General features: G+C 44.4%; 2 protein-coding genes across 2 annotated transcripts in view; one reads left to right on the plus strand and one right to left on the minus strand.

Moving 5' to 3' along the window:
• Window positions 1-1,957: 1,957 nt before the first annotated feature.
• LOC125941404 (uncharacterized) overlaps window positions 1,958-24,901 on the plus strand; it is a 46,544-nt gene continuing 23,600 nt past the window's right edge. The window contains exon 1 of the mRNA XM_049658555.1: window positions 1,958-2,264. The gene's annotated coding sequence lies outside the window, so the exon portion shown is untranslated. The remainder of the gene's footprint in view (window positions 2,265-24,901) is intronic.
• Window positions 13,503-23,589, minus strand: LOC125941281 (uncharacterized). Its single transcript, XM_049658266.1, has 3 exons — window positions 23,332-23,589; window positions 20,893-21,250; window positions 13,503-14,063 (listed from the first exon to the last, which is right to left on the minus strand). The coding sequence occupies exons 1-3, from the start codon at window positions 23,586-23,588 to the stop codon at window positions 13,503-13,505; spliced, it is 1,176 nt and encodes a 391-aa protein (XP_049514223.1). The 5' UTR covers window position 23,589.

The raw sequence follows: 24,901 nt of genomic DNA on the forward strand, positions 1-24,901 counted from the left end.
GCTTTGTGACGAAATTGTACAGTTACTGTTCATGGCAGCACTTTGTTTGCTCCTCTACTGGGGTCTCTAAAATAATATTTTTATTGCTTCAAAGCTTCGTAAAGGCGGGGAAACTTTTCTACACAATTAGGAGAACTCTTTCATCTGATGCGAAGACAGAGCGAAAAGGTTTTCTTCATGGTCTGGCAATTTTCAGTAGACACAACATTTAAGCAGGCGCGTTATATGCGCTGCAGAGTCAATACTCCCGCATCGTGCACGTAAAAACAGATCTAAAGGATGAGGACGAATACGTGTTTTCGGCGCATAATGGTTGAAGCAAACAGGACGAGAGCCTGGCCTTGCAGTCAACAGTGGAATGCGTTGCCTAAGTCTAGTATTCTCAAACAAACCACGACTCGAACTTCTTGCACTCCAGGCATGTGAGCACAGTGCCTTACCTCGACTCAAATGGACACTGTGCTTCACTGGAACGGCCGTGAAGTGTAAATGAAGCGATGTGATCACGTGTCTCGAAAGGTGGCGCTGCCAACCACTTTCTTCAATCGCGATTGAGTGTTAAGATGAGGAACGATTGAAGAATACGGGGGATAGTGGACTGCTGAGGTAGGGAAAAGGAATCCCAAATACATTGCGGTGTGCTGCAATGTAGTTGTTATTACTTTTCCCTACATTAATTATGACGAGCAGCATGATACAAAGCTTCGTCAAGCATTGCACTAGTCACAGCTGCAGCAGTGGTCATCATCAAAGGAATATTTAGGAGCATTATCTAGTTCTAACTCATGAAACCTAAGACAAGCCGCCTGCCATTGTCTGTGGAGATAAAACAGATACTGATGGAAACATTGATATCAGGTGCACTGTAATGGCAGGCGACCAGCCAGAGTGCGCGACTTGAGCCTCGAAAGCTGCAGGCCACCCATGGAAAGAAAAGCCCAACCAAAGGAACAAACTGTTTCTCATTGTGAGGTGCTTGGGCAAACTGTTTTACTCTCGTAAGACAATACAAACACACGGAACTAAACAAGACACTTCAAACGCTACAGCAAGCAACTATGCCTACGCATTACAATACGAGAGATACTCTTGTTTATTATAGCCTAGAGAATCACTCTTCGTTACAAGTAAACCAGTACCGGAAGCATTACGCGCAGTGCTCCCATTGCTGTGACCCGGAGCTTTTCTTTCCATGTCTGTTCAACCACAACCTTAATTCCTTTCCCGGAAGCACACAGTGAGGAAGGGATTCCAAGACCCATCGCCCAACGAAAGCCCCACATCGGGAAACAAAGTAGGCTTAGCGCATTGGACCAAAACATCCATATTGTGCTATAGATGTTTGCACATCACTATTCATGAGAATGCCGCCAAGGCTTCACTTGATTGCTCTACAATTTGGTCGCACTCAGGTTTGCTTCGTACTGGTCATGACATTTGGTAAATACATAATTCCCGCTGAACTGTCCAATGACGGCGCTTAGGATTAAAGTGTATCTTCAAAGGCACGCGCTGTTGATTCAGCAGCGTGCAAACTACAAATCATCTTCCTATAGGAGTTCACATTTCTTCAATCTAGAGACTTTGTTCGCATCCATAGTGACCATGCCAACACACCAGCATTGAGCTTATACCCAAGGATAATTAATTTCTCTTTTTTTTTAGTTATACACTAGTTCACACGTTACTCGGTGCCCATGGTACTTATTATATTTCAGGTCGTCCTAACAAATAGAAATAAAGCTTTTCTTTTTTCATTTGTAACGCTAGTTTCACTGCTCACATTGCAAGTGCAGTGTTTTGCGTACATCATACAAAATCTTACGCGGCAGTATAACGTTGTCGAGGCTTTTCAGCGCATACACGACACCATTTTGGGAACTATTATTGGCGGGGTACCAATTTTAGCGGCAATTTTAACCTTACCACTGCACCACTGACTTTGGCAGCGGCAGCGGTGGCAAGAGGTGACGGAGTAACGGCGTTCTGGTGATACTTGCAGGTTGCGGGGCCCATCGCGTTGCCTGAACTGTGCGCCTCGAATTTAGCACCAACTGCTCCTGAGTTGACGGCGCGCCTTGTTCGTCCCTGCGGCTTGCCTACCTGTGATTGTCCGCCACCGCCATCTGTGATCGCTGGACACAATCTTATCGACGTTATCGCCTGCATCTTGTGGGCGTCAAAACAGCCCTACTTCGCTCACTTTGGCAGCGGCAGCGGTGGCAAGAGGTCACGGAGTAACGGCGTTCTGGTGATACTTGCAGGTTGGTTATACGTTCCCACATATTTTGCTAATACATGCGTGTATACCGCCACTGCTGCTGCTGCCACAAGTGTAATTCGTAGTGTCTGTGCCTCCGCTGTTCTTATTTACTGTCTGGTTGTGGTTGTAGGTGCTGTTGTCACTGTAATAGTGCAATTCATTTCTTGTTTACTAGCTGTTGCTATCCTTAAGATGTCAAAAGAGATCAGAGCACTGTTTGAAGAATTAAACGTGATATGCGGGCAGAGTTCAAAGACTTCAAAGAAAGTATTGAGCGAGATTTCTGCAAAGAACTAAGAGATATCAAAACTTTCTTGACTGAGACGAACAAAGAATACGAGGAAATTAAGGCGGAAAACAAAGAACTTAGAGAGTCGAATGCTCAGTTACAGGTATTGTGCTCTGGTCTCGCACATCAGGTAAAAGACCATGAATGCAGAATTATTCAAGCGGAGCAGTATTCTCGGAAGGCAAACATTGAGATTAAAGGTATACCCTGCAGTGCTTCTGTGAACCTAACTGAACTGGTCACCAAGATTGGTGAATGTTTAAGCGTTCCGCTTATCGCAGCCGATATTGAGCGTGTGCACTGGGTTCCAACTGCTAAGAACGAAACTAAGAAGAACGTGGTAGTACAATTTGCAGAGAGGCAAAAGCGAGATAGCTTTCTGAAGAACGCGCCCAGGATAAGCCTGAAGTGTTCTGATGTCGGCATTGATTCTCGAGCAGCAGTGTTCGTGAACGAGCATCTGTGCCCTGAACTGAAGCGTCTACTCGGCCGAGCTACAGCGCGCAAACACGAAGTAGGCTGGAAGTATGTCTGGGTGCGTGATGGCAAGATCTTTGCACGACAAGCTGATGGCGCACCCAGGATAAGGATTCTCAGCGGCGAAGACGTAGCGAAAATGGTTAGCTCGTCACGAATGCTATGCAATGAATCTAGTATTCCGGATAAGCTAAATCCTTTGCGCAGTTTCAGAAAGAAACAACGAAGTAGACATTTTTCTTACTGTAAACTTGAAGCAGGGATCATATCCGAAAAATTATGTCGAGCATTAAATTTAGTCATACTGCTGTCCACCTTTTTCTTGCTTATTTATTTTTGTAATATCAGCCGTAATAGGCTAAAGAGTAATTTTGATCACTCGATGCAAAAATTTTTTTCGTGCATTTCTTCATTTTGTATTATAAAACGGCAGAGTTTATGGCGTTAGTATTCACTTTTGCTTCCGTGGCCCTAGTTTGCACTTGGTTACCTAAAAGTTGGTTGTGTGAGAAACTTGTTGCTGACTTCCACAAAAAGAAAGGGCACGTGAAGGGCGTAAAACAGTTTTACTCCAGCAACAATATAGATGAAACATTACCACGTGCATCTCACAGTCTTTTTGTAAATTTTAGTAATGAGTACTGGTAATAACATTGCCTCAACCTATCCACTTACGACTGCTGCAAATTTCGATTCTTCTGACCAATCCCTGCTTCCTCATGACATACAACACAGTGTTGCTCAAAAGTGGTTTAAACACAACGTAATAAAGTGCTTTCATCTAAATGTTCGCTCGATAGGCAACAAAAGAAAATGACTTTCAGATACTCCTTGATAGCTTCGGATTTACATTTGATGCTGTAATGATATCGGAAACATGGCTTGATGGTGACGATAGCTTTCAGGTACCCCATTACAAAACATTTGCTGTCAGCCGCGTTGGCCGTCGAGGTGGGGGCGTGTGTATTCTAATTAATGAAAGAATTGAGTCTGAAGCTATACAAGAATTCTGCCTCTGCTCTACTGATGTGGAAGTTGTGTCAATAATTGCAGGGAACAATACAATACTATCAACGTTTTATAGACCGCCAAGTGGTGACATATGTGCCTTCCTTGAATTTTTCAAATCGTACCTCACATTTCTTGTTATGCATAAGTATGATGCTATAATCAGTGGAGACTTTAATATTGATATGCTCACCTCGTCTTCTAACAGTGTTAGTTTCGATGTGCTTCTACGCTCATACGGATTGACTATTACAACTAAAACACCTACCCGTATCACACCGACCTCTGAAACACTCTTGGACCTATTTATCACTAACATTGACGAGTCAAACGGACATTCAGGAGTTACGTGCTGTGATTTAAGTGATCACTTGGGCATATACCTTTTCTGCCAAAAAGCAGTCCCCAAACAAGTATCTCGAACTAGGGAACTTTATCAGCCCGTAACCACCGGTGCACTGGACAGATTCCGCGTTGTCGTATCAAATACAGATTGGAGTCGTATACATATAGAAAGTGATGCGAACACCGCGTATCAACTGTTCTGAGATACATTTTGTATAATATACGAAAAACACTTTCCTTTTAAAGAAAAAAAGAATTCATAAAAGAATAAAAAACCCTGGATAACCCGTGAAATACATGCTCGCATTAAAGAAAAAAATAAATTGTATAAATTGTTTATCACTAGCAAAAGCATAGCCACCCTGAATGACTTCAAGAAGTTTAGAAATATTTTAAATAACGACATTCAAAATGCAAGACGAATTTACTACGAAAAATACTTTGAATGTGCAGTAAACCGTTCTGATAGACTTTGGAGAAAACTTTTGTCACTAGATCCTTTAAACAACGGCCGTAGACCAGTGGAGAGGGTTACTCAGAATGGCCACGAATACGTGGGCAAATCTCTCGCTGATGCATTCAACGGGTACTTCACTGAACAGTCCAATAGTCGAGTAGATATGCCTACACCAGCCATTAAGAGGCATTCACCTACCATATTTCTGGCACCAGTCGGTGGAAACGAAGTAATAGCCATATTCTCTGAAATGAACAACAGCGCATCCTGCGATGCTAATGACATCCAAATACATCCTGTCAAATACGTAATTGATCCTATATCTGATCAACTTGCATATTTATATAATCTATGTTTACAATCTGGGCAATTTCCTTCAGGCATGCAAATTGCCAGGGTAACCGTTCTGCACAAAAAAGGCGACATAAATGATTTCTCAAATTATCGGCCTATTAGTATACTTCCCGTTTTTTCCAAGGGTCTTGAAAAAGTAATTCTTCGACGCGTAGAGAAATTTTGTCAAACCCACGATATAATCACCGACTCCCAATATGGCTTTAGAAAAAATCGCTCGACTGAACTTGCTCTGCTTCATCAAAAAGAATATATATTAGAGTGTTTTGAGCAGAAAAAAATTGTTTTAGGGATCTTTATAGATTACACAAAAGCGTTTGATCGATTAAATCACGAGATCCTCTTTCAAAAGTAGAACTGTACGGGATAAGGGGTCGAGCCTTGCTCCTCATTAGGTCTTACTTGTCAACACGGACGCAGTACGTTCAAATTAATCAGTTTAAGTCATCTTTACGTCGTGTTGTCTGCGGCGTGCCTCAAGGCAGTATCCTCGGGCCGCTACTTTTTAATATCTACATTAATGACATCGTAACCATTGATACAGTAGCCCGATTTATAATATATGCAGACGACACTAGTATATTTATTTCCAGCGAGAACTATAATAACGTATTAACTCAAGCGAATAATTTACTGCTAAATCTAGAAAAATGGTCCGATACTAACCTGCTTTCTGTCAATGTATAGAAATCTAAAGCTATGATTTTTCATCCTAAAAACAAACCTATTACGGTCTTTGCGAATCTTGTATATCAATCAAGTGTTATTGAGATCGTACCATCATTTAAATCACTTGGCGTATACTTTTCAGAAAACATGCAGTGGGACAACCACATTAACCATCTCCTCTTAAAAACATCCCGAGTAGTAGGCCTTCTGCTGCGCCATAGAAGCATTTTGCCTCAAAAAGTAAAATTAATTTGGATAACTCTCTTTTTTGTTCCTATCTAAATTACTGTACACTTGTGTGGGCCACGACCACAAAATCAAACCTACAGAAAATATCCATCATACAAAAACGGTTACTTAGGATAATCTATGGACTACCTTATGGATACACAACAAAGGATCTCTTCGTTAAATTTAATATTGTTAATATATTTAGTTTATACCACTACAGGCTATTGCGTAGGTACAAAGCGGAGTTGAAAAACCACCAGTACAGCTTTTCTAGTCTTGCGTCGCTAAGCTTATTCCAATCCCCGTATCCACACCGTCACAAAGCTCACTGGGTCTTACCGACTACACGAACTAACTACGGACGGCAAATGCTGCAATACCAGTTACCCCTCATATTAAATAAATTAATCGACGCCCAAGTTAGTTTTCCGGATATCAATAATTTGGGCATACGCAAATTTTTCGTAAAAAGAAATCGGCAACCATAACCACTCTCAATTACTCACTTTCTCCTAATACAGGCGATTTCTTTTTTTTTTTGCTGGTTATTTTTCTTCTTTTCTTTTCCTTTTCTTTTCTTTTTGTGAGCGAAGTTATGTTCTTTGTTACCACGGCTGTATTTATATCTATGTATATAAGAAAAGAAATCGGCACCATAGCCACCCTCATTTACTCATTTTCTCCTAATACAGGCGATTTTTTTGCTGGCTATTTTCTTCTTTTCTTTTCCTTTTCTTTTCTTTTTATGAGCGAAGTTATGTTCTTTGTTACCACGGCTGTATTTATATCTATGTAAATGGTATGTATGCTTGTATGCTTGTATGCTTGCGTATATATGGGTCTACATATATATGTATATATGCATATACGTTTATTTATATGCACGAATTTGTGAATATATATGGGCGTTCACGTATGCCTGGAGATGCGTATATGCACTTTTTCTTTTCTATCTTTTTTATGCCAGCGTCAGCAAATGCATCTTTTCTTCTTTCCTTTTTATTTTTATTTTTTTGTTGGTTCAACTGCAGAACCAAGATTATTACGTATGTGCACTCAAATGTTTCTGCACTGTATGCCCCACTGCTGCTGCCTCTTGTAATGGGAGTGGGAACTCCGTCAAGCGGATTGTCGCTTTTATTCCCACCCCCTCCATCATCACTTCTGTATTGATGGGAAATAAAACATTATTATTATTATAACCTACGAAACTGGAAGGAGGCTCATCGCAGACGCCGGCATCACCCACCTCAACCTGTTATCTACTTTCGCTTCGCTAGCTCGGCACCAGCGAAACCCTCTTCACTTCTGCTTGCTCCTCGCTTTCCTCAGCCAATTAGTTAGCAAATCTTGTCGAGGTACGTAATGCTATTTGCTTTGAAGGCAAGCAAATGTGAACTCCTATAAAAGAAGTAAGCATTTAATCATCATCATCATCATCATCATCAGCCTATATTTATGTCCACTGCAGGACGAAGGCCTCTCCCTGCGATCTCCAATTACCCCTGTCTTGCGCTAGCGTATTCCAACTTGCGCCTGCGAATTTCCTAACCTCATCATCCCACCTGACTTTCTGCCGTCCTCGACTGCGCTTCCCTTCTCTTGGTATCCATTCTGTAACCCTAATGGTCCACCGGTTATCCATCCTACGCATTACATGGCCTGCCCAGCTCCATTTCTTCCGCTTAATGTCAACTAGAATATCGTCTACCCCCGTTTGTTCTCTGATCCACACCGCTCTCTTCCTGTCTCTTAACGTTACTCCTAAGATTTTTCGTTCCATTGCTCTTTGTGCGGTCCTTAACTTGTTCTCGAGCTTCTTTGTTAACCTCCAAGTTTCTGCCCCGTATGTTAGCACCGGTAGAATGCAATGATTGTACACTTTTCTTTTCAACGACAGTGGTAAGCTCCCAGTCAGGATTTGGCAATGCCTGCCGTATGCACTCCAACCTAATTTTATTCTTCTGTAAATTTCTTTCTCATGATCAGGGTCCCCTGTGAGTAATTGACCTAGATAAACATATTCCTTTACAGATTCTAGAGGCTGACTGGCGATCCTGAATTCTTGTTCCCTTGCCAGGCTATTGAACATTATTTTTGTCTTCTGCATATTCATCTTCAACCCGGCGTGGTGGCGTGGAGTAGAGGTAGAACACCCGACTTCAAATCTGAAGGTCGTAAGTTCGAATCCTGCTCCATTCCACTACATTTTCAGGCATGGAGTGGTGCCTGACACCGGCAAAGAGAAAAAAAAATACATATTGCCGAGAGCTAGTGGGGCTATACTAGTTCAGGTGCAACCAAACTAGGCAGGCCCACTAAGCTTCATCAAAGTCACTCCCTCACCAGAACAGGAATTGGCCTCCCTGGTGCAGTATTCGGCCACTACCTCCCTCATGACTCCGACAATTAACCCATGGCCCTCAGTTCCCAGTGGCTGCGGAGCACCTGACCAAGGCGGCGGTCAGACCTGCTACGCGGCAGAGGGTGCTAAGAATCTCTGGGTCAAGGCAGGCCGCCAATGGAAACTGAACCTGGCAAGCATTTAATAGGCCAGCTCAAAGAACGCCGATGGTCACCGCTCCATGCTTGCGTTGACAATTGCGTAAATTTGACCTCAGAAGACCGTTTTACGTTAAGGGACCCCAACTCTCGTCATGCCGTTGTCTTTGCACAGTCGTCGTAATAAAGCTTTCCGCATGACGTCATCTAACCATCTTCATAGTTTAATAAACGCCATTCCATTGTCATCATACCATTATCGTCATACGGCCTTTGTCAGTCCATTGATGTCGTTCCTTCTTCGCCATTCTATCATAGTCATGCTATTGTCATTCAATCGTAATTTGGCCGCCTGACATGCCATCGTAGTCATTGCATCACCGACCCACATTCGTTGTTATGGATTCGTTTGCATACCGTCTTCTACATTAAATGGCGGTCGTTCCTCATCGTGATTGTAGTTTCGTTTTCCGGATGTCGTCATGCCATCCTCCTCACGCCATTTTCATGATACAGCCTTCGTAATGCGCACATGTTGTCATCGCGTTGTCCTCAAACCACCGTCGTCCCGCTTTCATCGTTCCATTTATGCGATTACTGCTTCGTCATTCCATGCTGGCCACAGCGTCCGCGTCATACAGTCGCCATCATGCTCATGACCAACCTTGCCACGTGAGCGTCATAGCCAAGTGGGCTCATACCGGATACACTGTACGTCGAATACAGAGTGCTTTTTTTAGCTGCACCGAATATTTAGATGCTGCCTGGGGCAGATAGCATAATTCAGACCATTGATCTGAATTACTAGATGAGGCGGCCGCTACTTAAATGACAAATCAAAATGCTCAATTGAAAAGTTAGCATCAATTACGCTCATTCACTTTTTTTAAGTAATAAATTTACGGCATATATTTTAATCTACGAATTGCAGGTAGTGTTTTCCTACTTGGAACGAATTCCACTAGAACGAATTCTCTGGACCGCATGATTTCGAGATGTTCATTTTGATAGAGTCCTACAAAATGCATTTGTGTTCCAGTTACATTTGTGCTTCAATGCATAAATACAGTTTTGTAAAAAAATTTCACTGGAACGCCAATGCATCCGACGTTTTCAAAATGAAGATCTCAAAACCGGTGCCATCCTGAGAACTCGTTTTAAGTAGCTATCTAACAGTATCTGTGATTCGCAGATTGAAACATGTGACGTAAAGTAAATAATTAAAGTTAATTACCTTAATTAGGCTAATTCTTGAATGAATCATTTCCATTTCTAGTAGAAGTAATGGCCACCTGATCGAGTAATTTAGATCAAAGCTTATAATTGTGCTATCTGTCCCAGACAATTTTTTAATATGGTGCAGCTAAAAAGAAAAAAAAAGAAACCGCATTACCGTCTATACAGTCACCGTGAGCTGAGTTCTGACACTTTTTTTTTAGCCACAATATTTTTTTTCTTCGAATGGCCCTTTCTTGAACGCCACCTAGAGTTCAATGGAGAAACTAGTTCTTTTAACTGTGAAGAGAGAGAGAGAGAGTGAACTTTATTGAGAAGCAGCAGTTTAGTCGACTGGGCCTAGGCCTCCGACGATGGGACGTCGAGGTCATGCCTCTTCGCCGCTTCGTAGGCCTGCTGGGTACCCCAGAGTTGGTGGTCGAGATTAAATCTCCTCCATCTTTGATTAAATCGACTGTTATTCCATCTTCTCCAGCAGCTTTACCCCTGGCCAAGTCTTTCAAGGCCCTTCTAACGTGATCGCTAGTTAAATGAGGATCCTCTGTATCATGTTCATGACTACTTCGAATGAAAGTAGCTTGGCTGCTCTGGGCCCTGTACAGGTCAGTATAGACTTCCGCTGCTTTTACTATGTCATGGAAATTGCTGATATTACCCTGCTTATCTTTCAATGCATACATTTTGCCTTGTCCTATGCCAAGAGTTATGTTCACTCATTTATAGCTGCGTCCATTCCTTATTTTACTGCTTCGTAAATTTTTTATCGTTATAATTTCAGATATCCCCTTCCTTTTCTTGATCAGCTTTGACAGTTCAGCGAATTCTATCTGGTATCTTGAGTTTGACACTGTCATGCTTTGTCGTTCCTTTATTAGCTCCTTTGTTACTTAGGAGAGCTTACCTACTGGTTGCCTTGGTGCCTTACCTCCCACTTCAATTGGTGCTTCGGAGATCAGCCTTGTTACGGTTTCATTCATTACGTCTGTTTTCTTCACCTTCCTGTTCTAAAGCTGCGTGTTTCTTTACAAGCACAAGCCTGAATTTATCTGCTTTTACCCTTACATTGTCTAGATTGGCCTGTTTCCTCTTGACTAATTTCACTCTTTCTCGCTTCAAATTGAGAGAAATCCAAGACCTCAATATCCTATGGTCACTCCATTTTACATTACCTAACACTTCTACATTCTGCACTGTGCTTGGATTGGCAGAGAGTATGAAATCTATTTCATTCCTTGTTTCTCTATTAGGGCTTTTCCAGGTCCACTTCCTGTTGCTGCGCTTCCAGAGGAAGGTATTCATTATTCGCGTTCCTACAATCGATGCCGTAGTTGACAGTTGCTTGATGACCAGCTTGCTTTTTCCCCACTTTTGCATTGATGTCGCCCATGACTACAGTATACCCCGTTTGCACCTTTCTCATTGCTAATTCAACATCTTCAAAAAACTGTTATATTTCTTCATCATCCTGACTGGAGGCTGGGGCGTAGGCTTGTATTACCTTCACTCTATACCTCCTATTCAGCTTCATTACGACGACTGCTACCCTCTCATTAATGCTGTAGAATTCAATGTTGCCCGCTAGGTCCTTATGGACTAGAAATCTAACTCTGAATTCTCTCCTATCTGGAAGATCTCTGTATTTTAAATTTTTATTTATTTATTTTACGCTCAGGATTGGCACATTACTAAAGGGAGGGGCATATTACAGACCAAAAATGAAAAAAAAACAAACAGTTGATACAATAACAATAAGGAGCAGAAACAATCACCAAATTAATACAAAAATTAAACAGCTGCAACTGCGATAAAGCCTAGTATTTGAACATCAAAAACTAAAACAACATGCTAAAGAAAGCAGAGGACGTCGCCGTTAGTCAGCACTGTGTGAGCCCCACCAGTTCTTCTCACCTCACTAAGGCCAATAATCTACCAGGCAATACCTGATAATTCTTCAAATAGCCCTGCCAAGTTAGCCCCATTCGATAGGGTGCGCGTGTTGAACGTTGCGAGCTTCAGTTTCTATTGGTGGCCTGTCCGAACCCAGAAATTCTTAGCACCCTCGGCCGCGTAGTAGTTCTGACCGCCGCCTTGGTCAGGTGCTCCGCAGCCGCTGGTGACTGAGCGCCATTGGCTTAATTGTAGGAGTCATGAAGGAAGTGGTGGCCGAATACCACAAAAGGGAACCCAATTCCTGTTCTGGTGAGGGAGTGACTTTTCGTGAAGTTTAGTGGGCCGTCCTAATTTGGTTGCACCTAGACTAGTACAGTCCCACTAGTTCTCGACGGGTATTTTGACGGTTTCAGGCGCCACTCCATGCCTGAAAATCTAGTGGACTACAGCAGCATTTGAACTTACGACCTACCCGTTAGAAGCCGGGTATTCTACCACTAAGCCATGCTTTACGGTATGTTGCTATTACTCAGGTTCGCAAATGAAAATTCCATTACAACGCGAAACATATCTCCTTACTTAAACCAGCAATGAGATTTCATAAGCCGTTGTATACCTACAATTAGAGCATTTCGTGCGTGCACGACACCATCTGCCCAAATACTGGCCCGTCCTGATGCGTGTCGCAGCAACTATTTCGCGAGTGCACCGAATTAGGTAGTGATCACTCACTAAACAGCCTCAGAGGGCTAGATGGGCTCAAGAGCCGTTTCCAATGCGCACGTTACGGTGCACGTGCCTAAGAAAAGCTCTAGAATTTTCCTTCATTCGAGCAATGACCAAAGAACCATCGTTTATTCATTCAATTATTCTTCTTGCATGCACTTCTCAAAATGTGTCGTTAGCTGAAATTGTTTCTGTAATCGCCATGTTTAGTTTTGCTGCGTTTCCACTTTCTCGGCCACTTTTGGGCATTCATCACTTCCGGAGTTTGCGCGTCCTTAGGTTAACGCTTTCACATAGTTTGGTCAAGCGCGCTGCACCTTGGCACGCAGATCAACAATAAAAGAAATAATGAAAGAAGGCAGCAATATAGCGCTAGCAGCATTCTCAAGTATATGTGACGCGCGCACATATACACTTGCATACTAACACTCGGAAACTGACATAGGCATAAATGCCTTGTTCAGTTATTCAGAAACCTCAGAGTTAATGCAGCTAGGATAAACAGCGAATAGCTTGCGGTCACTGCTTTCGTTGAGAAATATAAGCAGTAACGCAAGAAAGGAACTGTCGCCTCATGACCAAGTAGCAGATAACAATATTTAATTTGCATTAATATATGTACCCTCAATAAAAATCCATACCGCCGTTTAGATTTTATGTACGGCTTCTTGTTATTAGAAAATAAATTGCTCGCGAAAAAATAAAGAACAAAGAAGAAGGCTCAGTCGGAAAGGATGACTGTCTATGGTGTGACATCCGGACCTTCGATGGGCTCGCTTGAGGTCCTCTGTAGAGTAGGAGCCCAGTGCACGCACGCGATACGTGCACGCGAGAGCCAGGGAGCTGCTGTTTCAGACGGGCCACGGTGCCATTAATGGCAAGCCGGCAAAGGTTTAGCATGTTCCCGATGGTGGCCTGCTTGCGCGTGGTGCACTGCTCGACTCGCACGACCTCCCCCTTGCCGACCGCCTTCTCGATGATTTTGAGGTTCGCTGCCGCCGTCCCTGGGTCGACGTACCGAACGAAGGCCTTCGAGTGTGCCTTTGGCCGTGAAGCTAGCACACCTCGGGATGTTCCGCATTTTCACATTTCTTTCCCTTGAAGACGAGCTTGACGATGTCTCCAGAGAGTTCGGTGATGTCGACGGAGCGTGCCGAGTGAGTCACTGTAATGGCAAGGCTGGAGCTGTCCCTCTTTCTGTGACTGTCAATGTAGTAGTCGGGCACGTAATCTTCCAGGCTCAGATCCTCGGCGTCATTGGCCTTGCGCCTGATGGCCGACTGGACTCGCCTGGCGCTCCTCTTTGCAGTCGCCTCGTCTGATTTTTCCTCCTCCTTGTAATACAGTCGGTCGTCATCCTCCTCAGCATTGAAAATCTCCAGGTCAGCCGAATCGTCATCGCCGTCGTCGACCTCGTTGTCCACGTCTTCTTCATCTTCACTTTCGTAGTCACACTCCATGGCTGTGAACGAGGCCGCCTGCTTGGGACGCTTGGCTGCCGGGACGTCCCCAAACGCTCGTTCGTCGTCCACGTAGTCATCGGCATGACAGAGCTGTTTCACGTCCACCACAAGGTTCTTGATTCGCTCGCCAGAAGGGCCAGGTTTGGCAGGTTGCTGCATTAAAACGTGAGAATGTTTCTTGCGAAAATTCCAATTGCTGTTCGTGAAAGAACAATGGATAGCTGAAAGTATTTCATGAGGACCCTGTTGTGGCTAATATTGCACACCATATTTTACTAGGAACAGATCAAAGTAATCAATAGCTGTATGATATTCTCTTCGAATCGTTGTAAAGCTCTAGTAACATGCACACAGAAGCATACTTGAGAAGAGCGTGGTGTATCGCTGCAGGCACACGTTTAGCGGAGCTCTAGCCGCTCTGCTTTGTGTACCTCGTTTTTTCGCAGTTTAGTGCTTTCTGTGCGTTTGACGCCTAGCCATGGACATGTATATTTATTTTATTTATCAAATACTGCAGGCCCTGTAGCGGGCCCAAGCAGGAGGGCCTTAAGAATACAATACTGCACAATATGAATCCACAGCAATGACACCAATAATAAACATAACTTATTTACAATGGGGCATTTTAGAGCAGTAGCAGGGGAAAATTTATACAAATGCAAAACATGACTATAGAAAAGAAACGATCAATTTGTCTATAGAGTCGATGAATATAACCGCATTAGAAGGCACCTCAATTGTGCGTGGATAGACAGAATACTTAAAGGCGTTTATTTTGGCGTGGTATGGAGTTAGAGACTGATTATGATGATACCTTGTATGAAGGTAGTAAGGGGCGTTAGATACGGATGAGGACTCGTGTTCTTTAGTAAAAATAGAAATTTTAATCTTTGAATTTTCCTTCGTTCTTAAAGTGGTGGGATGGCATGTTCTTTCATTCAAGCGGAGAGAGAGTCGGTAGTACGGTATTTAGAAAAAAAATTAGGCATACGGCTTTCCGCTGGATTGATTCCAGTGCCTCAATAATCTGTTTAGTATAGGAGTCCCAAAGTAAACAAGCACACTCTAGTGTTGGTCTGATGAGTCTATAGTAGGCTCAATGTTTTACCCTGGAAGGAGCATTTTTAAGTTCATGGTGGAGAAGCCCAAGTTTTCGGTAGGAGATGAATAAACACTGGCAATATGATAGTTCCATCTTAAACGGTTTGTTATGATAACACCAAGGTATTTATATTCAATACCATCTATGAGGAGATGCGATGGAAGAGTGTACACTAAGGAATGCACCAGTTTTTTATTGGTAATCTTCACAAAAACTGTTTTTCCGGCATTAAGTTGCATATACCAATTACTGCACCACGTGTCAATTTTATGGAGGTGAGAGTTAAGCAGAACTTGATCACTAGGACAGTTAATTTAATAATAATAATAATAATAATAATAATAATAATAATAATAATAATAATAATAATAATAATAATAATAATATGAATAATGCCTTTATTCTTGAAAACAAGTGGTACAAGGTGCCAAGGCATTAAGAAAAAAGTTGCTACAAACAGCAACTTGTCTAGTCCTAATAACCTGAGGGTCCAAAAGGTAGCAGACAGCAAGAAGCGAACAGATGAAACATTTTAGGAAAAAAAGGAGAAAAGGAAAACAAATGAGAGAAAGGAAAGAGAGAGTAAGAGCATATAGCACACATCACATTTAAGCAAATTTGCTTCACACATCAAACAACTTGGGGAAAACAAACAATATGGATATATAGATACATACAACTCTTGAAAGAAAAAGAAAAGATTAGATATATAAAATTTCGTTGAACAGAATGCAATCATCAGCTGACAGTTTCATCTGAACCGGTTCGGTTATAACACTGACATTATCATTCACAATATCAATATCACAAATACGATGCTACATGACTGATACCTTGTGAGGCGTGAACAGTGAACACAGACGCGAAACATGCGCGACGACATTTTGCAGCACTATCGGAAGTGTGATAATCAAGGATATAACAAAAGTTACATTAGGTGCCACAATTATTCATGTATCATCGCCATGCTACCAAGGATTATAAAGCGGCACCATATTGCAAAATTGCAACACACGCAATAGAGGCAGCTCAGTTGCAGTGTTCACTCAAAGTAAACGCAATAAACAAAGTGGTCACGAGTATTTGTCTGGGCAATGAACACGAAGTGACCAAACGTAAAGCAGCCTCAGGTGTACGAGAAGAAATCGCAATTTTTCTTGGGGTTCATGGACCTGTCGACTTCGCGGTTCAAAACCCGCGCGCAGACGCGGCTGTTCTTCACGATCTGGTTGCAGCTGAACTCGACCTGGAGCGACGTGCGCGCTTTGCACAAGAGGTGACACATCACCACGAAGAACGTTGCGCCGCTGATGTAGTTGCCAAGGTTGCCGGCCGCCGTTGACCCATTGCTATCGGCCGACACGAATGCATCCCAGACGAGGTCAACCGCTGGTTGGTCCGTGATGGTTGGTCCGTGATGGGACCACGGGCGAAGCAAAGCAGGCGAGTTTCTCTTCAACCTTGGTGAGTACCACCGAATTACGGGGGAGGCGGCTCTCGAAGAGCCGTACAGCGGCCGCACCCAGCAGCGTTCCGATAGTATACCGTACTTAGCCGCTACTGTTAAGTCCCGGTAGTAGTCTTTTATCAAGGAAAATGACGCCTATTTCGGCTGACCAATAGGGAGCACGGCGCAGCGTCAGGGGAAGGGGAAGTGGGAGATAAAGGTGTGAGGAAGAGAAGGAGAACCAGCAGTAGTCTCATCTCATCATGAAGGAGGCCGGTGATGAAGGCGATGGCCTGCTGTGGGCCAGCGCTTAGCGATGGGCGGTGATCCACAAACTCTAAGAGGCTATGGAGAGCTCGGAGGTGGGGCAGCGACGTGAACAGGAGGTCGCTGGTTGTGGCAGTAGATAGCACCTGCTGCCTTGTAGGCAGTCATGACCCTTGAGCTGTCATGTGCCAGTGCTGGGCAAGCACAGAGAAGGTGGTCGAGGGTCTCGGGGTCGCCGCAACGTTGGCAGGCCGGTGAGCTGGAGCGTCCCTTGGCGTGCAGCCGTGCCGCCATCCCGACGCAGCCCGTGCGCAGTCGAAGCAACGTTGCGCGTTCCCTCCTGGTAGGGCCACCCTCTGGAAGTAGCCTGGGACCCTTGCCGTTTGCCACTCTGGCATCCGGGTGAACGGTTGCGAGCAGTTTTTTTATGCGCTGCCTCGAAAAATGAGAGGAAGCGACTGCTCGTGTGAGCGGCACTTCAGGATGGTGGGCGGTTTTTGCGAGGGTGTCCCGGTCGTACAGCGGTAGCATCGGGAAGAGTGGAGGGATGCGAACAGCCAACCTCTGCGAGTCGAAGAAAGCGTAGCCGTCGGATTCACGGAGTTGTCTCATGTAGCTAGAGGTCACCGACCGCCTTTGTTCCTCGGGGATGCGTGCGTTGGCCCTGGCAACGAACATCCAGGTATGCAGCAGCGAAACGTTCATGGCGACTGTGTCGAAGACGTCGCTAGGGTCTTGCTTGCTGAAGCGCTCGCTGTGGAAAAAGACGTCGTCGAACGCTCGATGCTCGAGAGCTATGCGATCGGAGATAAAATACCAGCTACCGCGCTTGACCTGCTTGACGAAGAGGTCGACGATGGTCCGCGCTATCCCATTCACGTCGTTCCGTGCCTCAGCGTCCTCGTGAGTACCCGAGAACACTGCGTACGTGGTCCATCCCTCGACTGTATCGAGTCAACTCGATACAGTCAGCATGGCTGGGCCGTTCGACAACGGTGTCCAGAGTGGAGCGTACGCTCCGATACCAAAATTGTGAGTACGATTTGCTGGTAAATCGCCACATGGCCTGCAGCATGCACCAGCCGAGGTTGAACTCCAACCGCTGTTCGCCCAGCTACTTCGATAAATCTTGAAGACGTTTCATGTATTACACGGCGCACATTTGCACCCTCGTCGATAACGGCAGATCGAGGGTGTATTTCAAGAATGCTCGAAGCTGCATGAAGCTGTTATGTTCTAGGTGGCGGCTGAGCTGATCCATAGAGTCGAGTTCAACCATTTCGGCATCGCCGCGGTCGACGCACATGAATACCGAAATCTATACGCTTTCGATCTGATTGAACTCCGGGAAACTTATTGTAGGTGCCGCGTCGCTATTGTAGAGATCTGCAACGCGTTCGTATATAATAGCTGCGGTAGTTTCCTTCTTTCACTAGCAGTGCTCGCATCTTGACCCAGTTTGGCAGTGCGTCGCCAGGCTCGATGCGAAGAAACACTCGCCCGCCTTGGTTCGACTCTTGTGGATGCTAAGCAGTGGTGAGATTCGAAACGCCTTGAACACCCTGGCTGCCACTATACGGTGAGCTCTCCGCTCTTGCTGTCCGCATACGACCACGCAATGCCAAACTTAGTGAGTCTGCTGTTGAAGGCGTTCATTTCGTCTCGGCCATCCTCGACGATGACTAGACAGCTTTGCAGCAGCATGGCGGCCTGTTGAGTTTGGTTTCTCGCTTTGTTGTTCATGTAGGCTCGCACCAGAACGTCGAGAACCTGGTGTTAAACAAGGCAGCGGACAGACATTTCTTTGAGCTACAGAATTGCCGACTGAAATCAATTGAATGGCGGTTCTTGCTCAAAGGGGCCCTGAAACACTTTTTATCGAAGTAGATAAATGCAGCTGAAGTTGGAATATGCTATTTCAGGAATACCTTGCCGGAAAACGTAATTGAATACGTACAGCAAAATCGGAGTTATTGGCAATCAAACAGGCCCTTCACGGCGCTTCCGCTCCTTCTTGGATGCCTTGCACTGCGAAAGCTACGGCGGAGCGGGGCGCGCCCGGAACGCTTCGTCTACTGGGCGTCACCGCGGCAGCGAAGTTCGAATTTGATTTTGGATGTTAACGTAGACGACACTACTTACAATTCTCGTGCCTACGACGTTCTTAAACGTAAGCCATATGCGTTTGTCGTCAGCGAGACGTAATGCACTCAGCGAGATGACTCCGCGGCGGCCGCGATATCTACGCTACGTAGCAGACGACAGCTACATGGCACTGTCGGGGTAAAGCATTTTCTTTGTGCATGACAGGGCTCGCGCTCATATGCTCTAGTCTGATGATGCTACGAGGTGCGGACAGGTTTTGTCCTTCACCAGCTTTACCGACGGACAGTACGAACATCCAACGTGTGTATTCTGAAGCGCTGTCAATAGTATGCCGAAGAGTCTAACCAGGAGCCGCCAGGAGTGAGCACACGCTGGTATAGCATGCGTGTCGTCTCACCATTAGTTTCGAGAGGTTAGAGGCTTGTTTGACGTCCAAACCTAATCGAAATTAGCGAGACCCGAAGGCTACAGCACCGATAAGCAGGCTCGCAAATTGTAATTCTTACACGGGTTCGCGGGGCCGAGCGTGAGCAAAAGATAGTCGGCTGCTTCCAGATGTAGGTAATTATTATTGAAATTCTCAAGCAGATTTTCGCTTACTTCAGTCTGTTAAATAAACTTCGTGAATAAATATACACAGTAACATCAGGAAGACGCGCACTGATCCAAACATCCTTCTTGAATGATGTCAGCTATTGGCAGCCGGGTATGGTAGTATTTCATATTACGAAATGAAGCGTCCAAAAAACATTGAGGAGCACTCTTCTGTTGAAAAGAGTTTGAGAGAAAAGTTACAGTGCGCTCCGCGTGTGAGCGCCATGTGTCGCGCACGACTGCAAGACTTGGCTGAGATGTTCAGAGCAGCGTATGCTATCCGCGGACTATGTTTTTACAGGAAAGCTATTTATGGCTTGGGTTCCGTGCGTTCTTGTTCTGCACCCACAATACTCAGGTCCCGAATATGATGATATTTTGATTCTATGCAAAAGCTTATACTTCTCGACCCTTGGGTATGCATTTTGATTAGATTAGTCATTATATGCATCATTTTGAAGATCAGCAGACTCTGAGGTAGATAATAAAGGTTTCTCAAAGATTTGCCGCTGGGGGACTCACGATAGAGAGAGATTGTGGTTGTGAAGAGGAAGAGGCGCTATCCATGTCTACGCTCGCATACCCTCTCTTTTTCGGCAGTCCAAGCGCTTGCGTGTCTATGTTCTTTTCCTTCCACTCTCTCGTGGCGGCGGTGCCGTCGAAAGGAAACGAGATGACACAGACGTTTCGTGTGACCCGCGTCGGCCATGTCTACGTTCTCACCGCCATCACTTTGTCGGCGTTTCTAGCGCTTCTGTATCTAGTTTCCTTCAGCTCTCCATTCTGTGTCGCTTCGCCGGTCATCCAACTTCCCATCAGTGGAATCGCTCAGGATTTTTCTCCAAGCCGAAAAGGGGGTTCAGGACCCCTTTGAAGGAGCGCGGCAACGCTTTTTCAACACGGAGAGAACATTCGCCATCTGTAGCGAATGCTATCTGGAATTACAGTGGAACTTGGAGAAAGGAGCTTGTAATATCGCACTTTCCTTCCGCTCTCGTGACTACAACATGCTTACGTCACAGCTCCGTAGGCCTACTTTACAAGCGAAGGAAGACATTACGAGAGAAAGGTAATTGTAATAGCATTCAGGAGCTAAGAGCTCAGTTTGCTCTGTCAGCATTGTCCGTTTGTACTTTCCGTTACGTTGATGTGCTTTCGTCATTATATCATTATGTCACTTCCTCCACTTCAACATCATCATCAATCAACTTCATGTATGTCGAAGAAAACAAAAAACCATGTTCATTCGTCAGATTCCCTCTTTCAATGCCTCGGCATGGGCCAGCCTGTTTTTACATGGAATAAATAGCTTCAACATATCTGTAAGAAACCAACGGGATCGAAAATTTACTTTCGAATGCTATAATTTGGAGTAACGCCAGCTTTGTTTTATATGAGGGTTGACCATACGATGCTGCACGGAATTCGCAAGAATATGTCAGATAATTGAGGGCAGCATATCATACCTTGTCGACAAAGAGGCTGAGATGCTTCTCGTACACGGAGGCCGACTCCCTCCAGCCGCCGCACACGTGCTCGTAGAAGTTGTCGCAGGGGTCGACGCTGGCGTTGAACGCGGCCACCAACATGTCGTTGAGAGCCACGCAAGCCCGCGTCAGGCAGACGCTGCGGCGACGTCTGTGCGCTGGCGCGGCAGGGCGCCACAACAGGGTGAGCAGGCTTATGTTCAGGCAAGCCGACGCCATGGTCGCCAGTGCCACGGGAGCCGGTTGGGCGCTTTGTTCCCCGAGTGGGTGCTCTTGGCTTGGCACTTCCACATTCCCCGAAAAGGGTATATCCGAGGGCCCCGTTCCGGTGGTGGTCCTGTTCGGTGAGCGAGAACTTCAATCAACTGCAGGTGCCGCTAAAAAATAGGTGACCCCATGTTCCCTGACTCTGACACTTTGAAAGAAGAATTGGCAATTTTGTGTCTTGATTTGCTTGCTGTTGGATAATAGTTTCCGATTCTCCAACCGCAGTATCTGAACTTACTAACCGAAAACGCAAAATGTAACCTTCCCAGCCTTTATCTGTCACTGCCAAATTAGGCGTAGATATAAGAGGTCTTTACAAATTTGCTTCTTACCGCTTTTTTATGGTATTCGCGTACTTAGGTTTGCCGTTGCGTGACTTTTCGACTTGCACTATTCTAAAGAGTGTCGCATTTATCCTACACCAAAATTTAAAAATATGCAAATGCCTCTTAGCTGGACACACCCAAGGTAAAGTTTTTGCCGTCTCTTGGACATACTGTGTATATTTCTTGGATCCCACCTAATTAGCTAAGTAATTTAAATTAAATATTACACTTCTCAATTATAAAAATTAGATGTAAATTATCAGTGAGAAAATTGTTGAGCAACATAAGAACACTTTTATGTATTACGTTTTGAGCAGCAGAAAGCTGTATCAGGAGTTTCTGATATTGCTCAACATTATCATTGACAATTTCCATCTAAGTATAAGAACTCAGCGCTTGATTATTTAAATGAGAAAAATTATCGCATTAGGCGGAATCCAAAAAATATTCTGAGTATCGCCGAACGATGGCATGGAAGATTACCTTGGTTATGTTCAGCTAGGTGGCATTTCCATATTTTTAAATCTTGGTGCGCCATAGTTGGGACGAAAAAAGCGAGGTATGCGACCCTGTGTCATCGTCATTGTGTTCTTACCATTTTTTGTGGTGCTTGAGTATTGCCTAGCTATTCAGAAAAATCAAACGTTTATTTAATTTTACTATAAGGATTTATTGTTCAGATAATAAATGTGCTTTTTTTAGGAGGAACCCCTTACAGCTTTTTTCAGTCCGGAAACTTTCAATGTTATCTATCTTATTCTCTCCTTCTGTAATTGACGTTAAACTTGAAAATCAAAAGGGTCCCAAGAGAGGCGCGCGCGGTTTCCTGTCTCAGACGCATCTGCAGGATTGCTCGTCACATCATGAAACACTAAGGTGGTTTTGACGTCATTTGATGACAAAGCACTGACGCTCCTGTCAGTCGTCGTGATGCAGTCATTAAAAAACCATGCCCTAACAATTTCGCCTAAAATAGGCGTCACGCATTTGTTTATTATTATAATTTTTCTTAATAATTATTTTTTTTTTGCAGGAAGCTTTCCGTGGCTCAACTCTGGTTTCCAGACGTTGGCGTCTTCATCGCGAACTCCGGTGAAATAGCCAAACCACCGGCGCTGAAACCGCGATTCCAACCCACACTGTCTGCATTCGTTAAACAAGTTGTCACAAGAGACTTCCGCGGGCTCATGCATACGCGTGTGCAAGAGTGAACAGTGATGCCGATCACCCCTTCTGTAGGGTACGAGTGGGCGTGCTCTCACTGTAATAAATCGAGAAAGCTCACGTGCAGGCAGTATAATGCTTAACTCATTTCATGCAGTTTCCCCTCAACCTCGAGATAATGCGCACTCGTTCACGTGCTATGAAATTAACTATCCCTCAGGTGAAAGCCACAGTCAGTCGAAGAAAGCCTGACTGACTCAACCTGAGCTAGAGTTTACCGAAGTGATTTGCGAGAGTCAGCAAACGCCAATTATAAAGGCTTCCCAAAAAGGCGGCCTTAATTATGTAAAGCCATTGAACTTCCCTGGAAATCAATTCTAAAGGGCGCCCAAGTCTCGGACGTTTCCAAGGTTCAATAAATGAAATCAAACTGAAGCTGTGTGGGACCCTCACAGTAGTGATAAAATGTGCATGAATAAATTTTTTGCTTTTTGAATATCTTTGAAAATACAAAAAGTATACAAAAATATACAAAGTTCGGATGATGCCAATATTCTATGTTACGTTCTGAAATTTGCAGCATCAAGATTATACTACATTTCTTGCTTATCCACCATTTTCCTTATTTTCAATAAATATTGACAAACACAATAAAATTTACGGCTGAGTGGTGTTGGCCATGGATTTCTTGCCCACGAGGTCGGTGACCCCGTGCGGTTCGCCCCCGAGTCCGCTGTCCACGTCAACGTGATTGGCGCGTTGCTGTCGCGGGAGAGGGCGCTGCGGCCGCGAGACAGCGCCTGGTGAAATGGACGGCGTGTACGGGGACCCGATCTCCTCCGCGAGGCAGCTTTGGCCGCCCAGGCTGACACCTCCGCAACTCTGCATGCCTCCTCGGGACGGTGACGTCACGGGCATTCCGTCAATGCACCGCTATTTGGTAGGGCCAAAGTAGAAAGAATGAAAGAGAGAGATATAAGTTTATTTAGGCCTCTTTAGTCGTACGTTACAATGATCTGTTCATAAATGCACCAAAGTCAACAAATTTTAATATATGATGCTACAGTCCTTGTTAAAGGAAAGTAATATGCAAGGATTAGTAAGAATTTTCTTTCAGCTCTATAAACCGTATGTGCTAGTTTTTTATTGACTCTATGCATAACGAGAAACAAAATGAAATTACGGAGAGTGGCAAGTCTATCATACCGATTGACATGGTAGTGTCATTATTAAAGTGGCCTAGCGTAGCACTTCTCTGCAGACTGGTGTGCACTGGAGTAACATTAAGTAAGCAGAAGGACCAAATAACCCGCAGCTTAGTTTCCGTAGTGTATTTTCTTGAGCTGCTACGGGCCATAATTGACGCAAATAATTCGCATCCACAAATGTAGACGCCGTGAACAAAGGGGATTGGAATAGCCGGGCAATAGGCCTAACGGTGGCTCCTCAAGCCTGCTACTGTGCGTCGGGTTAAAGGGCAATGTGAACAGAAAGGCGTGAATTAAGTCGAAAATATGCGCCTTTCATCGAGAGGCCAGCCCCATTGTGTGCAAGAATGCATGTACCCCACAAGTGGCTTTGACTAGATGTGAAATTTGTCCATGGACCCTGTGGCACGCCTCACTACAGAAAGAAGAAATTGAGTGTAGGCTGATCTGAGTTGGCGAAATTAAAGTTGAGGTGACTCAAATATATTTGAAACAGAGATGTTTCACAGAGCGCCACAACGCGCTACTTGCCAGAAAACTTACGATGGCAGCCGATGCCGACAATGCGAGAGCGACATTTTCCAAAATCATACGCACGCCAGCGCATTCGCAGTAAAGTCAAAGGTTTAAGAAGTTTCCTAACACATATATCTGATGAAAATTTGTTCTAATGTCAACTCCGACTCGAAAATAATGCTTTGCAACGTGAAGAACTACATATCACTGCCATTCTACGAAAAAACAAAGATAAGCTAAGTTTAAGAAATGCAAGTCAAAGGAAGTTTAAAGCAATGTTATCAAAGATAGGAGCTTTATATATGTGTAGTTTGACTATATGAATCGATTCACCATCTGTAACCCAGATTAGCCTGTGTGAATCTGATGACAAGCTGTAAAGAATTACAACATAAATGTCAGCTTCACATTCTCTAACAAGTGTATTTTACAGGACGTTGGTATCTGCTTTTCGGTAAAAGGTGATATTTTCATATACTTTGTGGCACAGTTTCTTTTTGTTTTTTT

Source organism: Dermacentor silvarum, chromosome 11, assembly GCF_013339745.2.
Source record: "Dermacentor silvarum isolate Dsil-2018 chromosome 11, BIME_Dsil_1.4, whole genome shotgun sequence".
Taxonomy (NCBI): Eukaryota; Metazoa; Arthropoda; class Arachnida; order Ixodida; family Ixodidae; genus Dermacentor; species Dermacentor silvarum.

What these genes read in the sequence shown, in the direction of transcription:
- LOC125941281 (XM_049658266.1), bottom strand. Translation starts at nt 23,588, where the DNA reads ATGCCCGTGACGTCACCGTCCCGAGGAGGCATGCAGAGTTGCGGAGGT. An exon ending in ATGGCCAACACCACTCAGCC is followed by an intron (nt 21,251 to 23,331) that starts GTAAATTTTATT and finishes CTCACCGAACAG; the next exon opens with GACCACCACCGGAACGGGGC. An exon ending in TCAGCCTCTTTGTCGACAAG is followed by an intron (nt 14,064 to 20,892) that starts GTATGATATGCT and finishes GTTTTAATGCAG; the next exon opens with CAACCTGCCAAACCTGGCCC.